The sequence below is a fragment of the Onychostruthus taczanowskii genome, unplaced genomic scaffold (assembly GCF_017590055.1).
Source record: "Onychostruthus taczanowskii isolate IOZ18803 unplaced genomic scaffold, ASM1759005v1 scaffold7, whole genome shotgun sequence".
Classification (NCBI taxonomy): domain Eukaryota; kingdom Metazoa; phylum Chordata; class Aves; order Passeriformes; family Passeridae; genus Onychostruthus; species Onychostruthus taczanowskii.
In genome coordinates, this window is record NW_024504786.1 from 15258699 (window position 1) to 15266771 (window position 8073).

An 8073-nucleotide genomic window follows, 5' to 3' on the forward strand; every position below is an offset into this window, starting at 1 on the left:
GAAGCTTTAAGGCAATCTACTATAAACTGATAAGAGTCACATTCTTTCCCTGTAAATTAATATAAACTGACTTTATGGTCAGTTAATAGCTATCTAAAACAGTACACATTTTACAACTTTAGCATGTATGGTCTTCTCAATAACTGATCTTCACATGTTAGATTTTTTTTGGTACTTACATGCAGTGAATTTCCCTCTGTAATTAACTTTGAATTTACTCTACAGTAGTGAAAACAAAGGTATCTGTGAAGGTATCAAATGGAGTCACCACCAAAAAAAAAAAGACTGAGCTTGAGGCTAATGCCACAACAAGCAGGTATGTTACATAGCAATATGCTGCTTCATAGATGTGTGCATGAGTGTGTGAGTTTGGGAAGAAAGGTTTCAGGTGAACTGTTAAGCTTACCATTAGATGTTCTTTTTACTCTGAGCATGTCTGTCTGGAGGATGTTATTTGCAAAACAGTATGAGTTAGCTATTGGCAACATTGCTGTAAAGATAGAACTGATTTGGCTTTTGTGTTGGACTGTTGCATGCTAATAATTTTTAAAATGTTATAGGTCATTCAGGATTTTGCATACTGGAACAGTTAATGACTACACAAGGTGTTGTAAATATACCATTGCTGGAATAGTTTAGATTAAACTGGACAGGAGACAGCTGAAGTGGAATTGTGAAACGGGTCATTATATATACATGTTTGTATATAAATTAAAAATATAGATATATATTTTTTATTTTCAGAAAGTTTACTTTTTAGGTTGCATTTTCAATGTTTATATATGTGTGCACATTAAAACACATGTATTTCTTGTTTAAATATAATTAAACATTGCTAGATCTAAGCCTGGAAATAATGAATGTAATGATTTCTTTGCAGTCTAACAAAAAAACCAACAGGAAAGGGGTGTAATGAGCAAAATGTACAAGCTGTTCTAAAGAAAAAAGCGAATGCAGCGCAGCAAAAGACTCAAAACACACCTACCAATTCTCCCAAGAACCAAGGTAAAGTTTCATACAGCAGTCAAATGATCTGCCACTATTATGCAAAGCTTTGAGGTTTGTTTGGTTTTTAGCACAAGTATTTGGAAAAATCTTCTGGAGAATTCTGGGTTTTTTCCATATTTCACTTTTGGTGACAATCCTAAACTGTAAAATGCAAATTAACGCGTCAACTTCAAAATACTTAAAAGACGGTCTTCACTGCCACTCGGTGTTTTCTTCCGCTTGTTTAATCTGCATTGCAGAGTCTTCCATTTGCTGATGCCCTGCACTTCTGCATTTGGAACCCTGACTGAGCTCAACAGAAATTCTGTACGTTGAGCATTTGTAATAAGCCCCAAAGATCTGGACTGCAGACTGCTTTATGCCTCCCAAATTAGGTGTTTTCCTATTTCCCCCTCTCAGTGGTGTACTGATACTGGCCCCCAAACAAATACTCAGTTTCAACAGCTACTGACAGAAGGGGTAGGAAATGACACCCTAGAACACAGAGAGGAAACATTGCTTAAGAAGGATATAAGGTGTTAAGGATGGAGCTCTAACATTCAAGTTTCATTATCTTAAATGCACTGTGATATAGAAGACACAGGTTCTGTCAATTTGCGGTCATTAAAGATCTTGCAGTATTTTCTGACTGAGCAGGGACATTAACTCTGGTGTTCTAATCACATTATAACTGATGTAATTATTTTATGCCTCTGTTCATTTCCTCTACAATGTAAATTGAATACAGTACTCATTACTTCCTGTGCTAAGCTGCTGTGTAGTGTTTGTATGCATTATTAGAGAGCTGCTGCTTTCTACTTTAGGAATGACTGCTTCAGTTACAGGCTGAAGTGATTCCTGTATGTACATTCTATGAATTGCCTTAAAGGTGCTGAGACAGTATTTTTGTCTACTACTTATTATTTCAAATCTTAATTCTTTAACAAGCCTTAAACCCCTTAGTTGCATTAAAAGTTGAGTAACTTGTTTCTTAACATAAACAAGCATTAACATGAAATTGGTGAATATACTGTGACTGGCACATACAACCTTTATAGTCTTTTTTACTGTTTATTAGGACCTCAGGGGGAATCACCAAATTCACTGAAATCAGGAATGTCTCCAAAACATAATGAAGAAAAAAATGTGTTACAACACCTGGTTCAGACAACACTCCCAGAAAAACATCCTTCAGCTAAGAAGAAGAGTATTAAACAATCACCAACACCTGTAACAAAAGCCACTTCAAAAATAACACCCAAGACTGTGGCTCCATCAAAGAATGCTGAGATTGTGAATAATAAAGACCCAAAACAGAAAACAGCTGTATTAAAATCTCAGTCCTCTGCCCAAAAGCACTCAAGGAGTGATTCTCCTGTTGTCCAGAAGAATATGCACACCTCTGAGCACAGAGGTTCAGGACAGAAACTTGAGAAAAACACAGCTGATGCTGTGGCAGGTCAGCTTCATGACAATAATGAACGCTATTCTGCAAATGAATCTTTAAAACCTGCCACAGAGAGTAGCAGTGACAATAAATTGCTGGAGTCCTGTCAATCCAATAAACAAAAATTACCAGATTCTTCTGCAACTGTGCAATATGAAATGCAATCCAAATCTTCTCCTCAAATTGCAGAAGAAACTATTAATAAACTGAATGTTTCAATACAAAACGACATGGAAACAAGACAAATCTGTGGAGATCAGACTGAAATTAGAAAGACTGAGGATCCAGAGAAAGATGATAATACAGCTGAATTTCACTGTCATGCACAGTCTTCCAATGATGGATATTCAGACTTTTCCAAGGAAACCAATCAAAAGGCCATTGTTTTAGGAGAACTGGTGAAAGATTCAAAAGAGGCAAAAGTCTGTAATGAAGAGAGTGACAAAATAAACTCTGAGACATCAACTTCTCAAATCCATGTGGAAGGATTTCTTACAGTTGATGAACTGTGTGATACATCAGCCTTGACTGAATATAAATCAGTTACAACAGATTTAGACGATGTTTCAGAATGTTCCACAGAACAAATAACAGAAAAATATTCACCTAATTACACAGAGCTTATAGAGCCCATGGAAATGCCAGAAAACCATGAAAATGCAGAAATTCGCTTTGTGGACCATTGGAGTACTGGTGCTGTAGATCCAAAAGAGAGCCCTGAATCCGATACTGGCAGTGCAACCACATCCTCTGATGATATAAAACCAAGATCAGAAGATTATGATGCCGGAGGCTCTCAGGACGATGAGGGATCCAATGAAAGAGGGATTTCCAAATGCAGTACTATGTTATGTCATGATTTTCTTGGAAGAAGCAGCAGTGACACAAGTACACCTGAAGAATTAAAAATTTATGATAGCAGCCTAAGAATAGAAGTGAAAATGAAAAAAGAGGGTTCTGATCTTTTTCGTGTTAATTCAACGAGTGATGATGAAATACCAAGAAAAATTTGGTCCCATCAAGACAGTTCACGGACCACGACTAGAGAAAGCAAAAGTTCTACTTTTGGTAATACACAGTTTACTCAGGAAGCAGACCAAGTTTCTTCTTCTGCCGACGAAACAGAAGATGACAGATCTGAAGCAGAGAACGTTGCAGAAAACTTTCCCCCATCAAATGTTCCTACTCAACAGTTCCAAGGAATTGATAATTTAGCTTTTGAGGATGCAGCAGAAAATGATACTGCAAGTCAGGAGTTTTCTAAAACTAAAAATTTCAAACGATCTGTTTTACTTTCAGTAGATGAATGTGAAGAATTGGGAGCTGACGATAAAGTGGAAACTCACACTTCACGTCAGCACTCAATAGATTCTCTTACTCCAGAAGTATTTGACAGTGTTTCTCAAGAGCACCATGGAACGACATTTTATTCAAGATACTCATTGGAAACTGAAGAGGCATTCCTGGATGGCAAACAGCAAAAGGATAGAGACAATAGACTGGATAAAAGTGGAAGTTCTGTCCTGCATCTTCACGGTACTGAAATCCCAGGAAAGGAGAATCAAGGTGCTTCAATGACTGAACAGAACTGCTCAGAGAAAGTATATTCAGCAGGCAGTCCACATCCAGGAGAAAACCAGCAAGTAAATATGAAGAATGAGGTGATTAGTGAATTTCACCAGTGCAATAAGTACTTAGACAATGATGCAAAATCTCAAGAAAGACCATGTCATCTGGATCTTCAGCAGAGAGAAACTAACTCTGATGTGCAAAAGAGCAGCTCTGCAAAACCTGTAGAAGCCAGTAAGAATCAGATGCTGACTCAGGAAAGTCAAGTGAGAGAGAGTCAACCAGCAACTACTGAATGCGCTAATACTGATTTACTTCCAGGTAATGTACAGAAATAGAAACATTCAGTCATTCAAAACCAAATTAATAGGGAAAGCTTTGGCAATTTGTCTGGGATTGAATCCTGAAGTAATTTTGGCTGAAACCATATTTAAATATTTTTAAGTATTTCACTTGGGTAGCGAATGCTTGTCTGTTTGAAATATCCGTCAATATTTCAAAACCTGCTGTTCAATGAGAAACTTGACTACAAGAAAAGAGATTTCCTGTAATGCTAAAAGAAAGATTGGATGCAGTTGTCTGTACTTCAGTTATTTTTGATCCAATCTAACATTGACAGCATCAACTTTTGATGGAATCCTAGTATTTGTTTTGTCTGCTTGACAATATAGAGTATGAATGGGATGTGCAATAACTAAAGTAATAACCTTAATTAAGCGCACTGAACTGTTTACCTGAACAGCTATATGCATTATTGTTGTAATTTATTTATTTATATACTATATACAAATTTGGATCATTCTCCCACTGAATATAACTGAATATTTGCCATATATGCCAGTGGGAGCAGGTTTGAACTCTGCTTTAGAGCTTATGAGATGTCTAAAATTCTAAATTTTACCAGTAAAAGGTTATTTCCTAAAGAGAGATTATACTTAGAACTGATGCTTATATACAAAAAAGGTCTAACTTGTTTCATGTAGCTAGATGAATACTTGTCTAGTTTTGTGTTTTGTCTTCTTTATATCAATAATTCAGTCTGTTTATCCCATCAAAAATATACAATAGTGTTGATTACAACTATTGTGTATTCGAGAGTAATGAAACACTGATGATGATCTATGTTCAGCCAGACCACAGAACAAGAAGACATTAAAAGTTGTACTATTTTTTTAAGTTTGCTTGCCCTTGCCTGCAGCTGCCCTTGCATGTGCAATGTAGAAATAAGCCTGTGGATAAACAATTTTGGTTTTAATTCTCTTCTAAGCTGACATAGCTTAAGTCACCATTCAGTAATCATTCTCTTTTAATTCCCTCTATGCACCTCCTGGTCTAAATTTAATTTATGTAGTGAATGAGAAATTTCATGTGCATTAAGTGTATATTTACATTGTCATTTTCTGTATCAGAAACTTAATTATGGAGGTTATTGTTAATTACCAGTGGTGATTGCTGCTTTAACTTAATTTATAAATCATACTTTGTTTTTTATATAGGAAATAAATGCCTCAAATTTTGTCATTTTTGTATAATCCTCCATCCCCCCCTTTTTTAACCTGATTGGATTGTCCTTCCTGAATGAATTAAATTTTGCTCTACACAGCCCTGAGGGGAGGATCATCTACAATTTTTACATTGTACAGTATTGTGAATTATTTCAGGAGACATAGATGATTATGACACAATGGCACAAACCTGCATGTATGAACATCGGCCTTCAAAAACCCTTTCTCCAATATATGAGATGGATGTTGGAGAAGCAATTGAGCAGAGGATGGATTCAGAAACAGCAGTTCTAGACATGGATTTTGAAGATCAACAGTTTGCAGAACAGGACTGGACTCTACTCAGGCAATTGCTATCTGAGCAGGACTCAAATATAGATTTCAAAAACTCTGTTCCTGAAGACCTTAACTTAGCACAATGTCTTATCAATCAGACACTGTTTCTGGCACGAGATGGTTCGAATCCTCAGGGTACCTCACAAGTTGACACATTCAGTAGGTGGACTGAGCTCATGTCTCCACTTGACGACTCCTCAGCAAGCATTACAGTGGCAAGCTTTTCATCTGAAGACTGTTCTTCCCCTCAAGGGGAATGGACAATTCTTGAACTGGAAACCCATCATTAAGGTTTCAGCTGTTTGCAACTGAACTCCAACCCATGCCCCAAATCTATTTTTGCTGAGTTGTTTCCATACCATAATGAAATACTGCATCAGTCAAGAACGAGCAATTCTTGATATGAGGCAATCTTTCTGATAAAATGAGGTAAATATGTTAACTTATCATCTAGATTTAATCACAAGTACAGTAATTTTTCAAGACCTAAATGTATGTCTTTTCTAAAAATGAACTTGAGCATGTATTTTCTAGAATTGTTAGAAAAACTAGATAACATGAAAGAAAAGTCTGGGTTTCTGCCCTCTCTTTTATCTTCTTTTTTTGACATTTAATGTTCTCATTGATCAAAAATTTAAAGATGAATGCACTATAGTAGACCTATTCCTCTCCTTTCCCCCTCTCCCCCCATGGTGACTTCATTTTACAATAATAAAGATTTAGAATGGTTGTGTCAAAAGGTGATGTGTGCCAACACTACTTTAAATGACAGAAAAACATACTTATATTCAAAGCAAATGTTTCAATCTGACTCTGCCTTGGGCCTTGTTAATATGAGCAGCTTGCTTAATCTGTTTCTTCCAGATTTGATTTTTGTATTTTGGTTTGTTTTGTTTAGAAGTTTTCAATAAATTTTTTAAATTGCCTTTTCTTCAAATATAAGACTTCAAAGGGTCTGTGCTGTACAAAGACCACTGTTTCTTTCACGAAAATGCACATATTTAAGTAAATATTTCCAATGGCATAGTGCATGAATTCAAAGGAGTTGGTAGAATGTTGCTCCTGCTCTAAGAAACAGCATGTCTGATATCTCCAAAAGTACATCTGAATCTGAAGTTGTGGTCAGTGTTAATCTGAAGTCTGATGTTAACTAGAATTACCTTCAGGCATTAATTAATTACACTTGCATGTTCCCATGCTGAAGTATAGCAAGATTCTCAGGAATTTGGTTTGTGTGTTTTCATAGATGCCACATTTTTGGGAGTGGTAATAGGATTATTGCATCTTCATTATTATCTCTAGTGTAGCTTTCATAAATTGAGACTAAATGTCACGATACCTTTCTTTTGACTCAGAGTGAAATAGGATATACAGATCATTTTGCTGCTTTTGGCTCTTTGGGTGTGGATAGGACTGATTATTGTCTTTTCTGATTGACAGGGAAGGAAGGAGTGAGAAACTCCTTGTAATTCTTACCCAGTCAGTCAGAACTCCTGAAAAATACAGGGTTTTTTTTCCCTGCAAAGGCTGGACCCCCCTCAGATGTCTGCATTATGGAAACAGTAGTGCTTGTCTTTCACACAGCTTAAAATCTAAAAAAGAAGTAGTCTACCTCCTCTCAGTCATTAACAGAAGTGCCTTCAGAAGTGAGTGCCATACAGGAGTAAAAGGCTAAGTAACATTCTATTTTAGTTGGAACTATAGGAGTACACAACTAAGCTGACTGTAACCACTAATAACATGGTCAGTTCTGCAAGCTTTTGCACAGTTCCAGCAGTGCACCTTAACTTGACAAACTTCATTTCTTTTTGTTCACAGGCAGAAACTCAGTTCTGTGGAAATATGAACTTGCCTTAGTGTATGATTAAAGAGGTTATGACTTTGGATTTGACAGAATAAAGATCTTTGAGGCAAATCATTTATCTAGCAAGGAATTTTGTTGAATTACTGATACATAAGTAAAAGTAATGTTTTATTCTCAAAATGAATGGAGGAAGAAATTTATCTTGTTCTTTAATATCAAGGTAAGGGAAAAAAAGGAAAACCTTCCATTCTGTCAGTGGAAGACTCTAAACACGTGGAAGGAAGATGTTCAGTCTCATCATAAAAATCTTTCATCTGCTCTTTTAACAGTAGGATAAATACTCTGAGATACTGTAATTCATAATATTATAAATGTAATATTCTGTATTTAACAAAGTCTTCATATTGAAGGAGTTAGAACCACCT

General features: G+C 36.1%; 1 protein-coding gene across 1 annotated transcript in view; it reads left to right on the forward strand.

The window, feature by feature from the left end:
* Positions 1 to 6756, forward strand: part of BTBD8 (BTB domain containing 8) — a 34211-nt gene extending 27455 nt beyond the window's left edge. The window contains exons 15-18 of the mRNA XM_041421848.1: positions 226 to 316; positions 881 to 1005; positions 2066 to 4324; positions 5665 to 6756. Coding sequence (XP_041277782.1) covers positions 226 to 316; positions 881 to 1005; positions 2066 to 4324; positions 5665 to 6134 — 2945 coding nt within the window. The 3' untranslated portion in view covers positions 6135 to 6756. The remainder of the gene's footprint in view (positions 1 to 225; positions 317 to 880; positions 1006 to 2065; positions 4325 to 5664) is intronic.
* The last annotated feature ends 1317 nt before the right edge of the window (positions 6757 to 8073 follow it).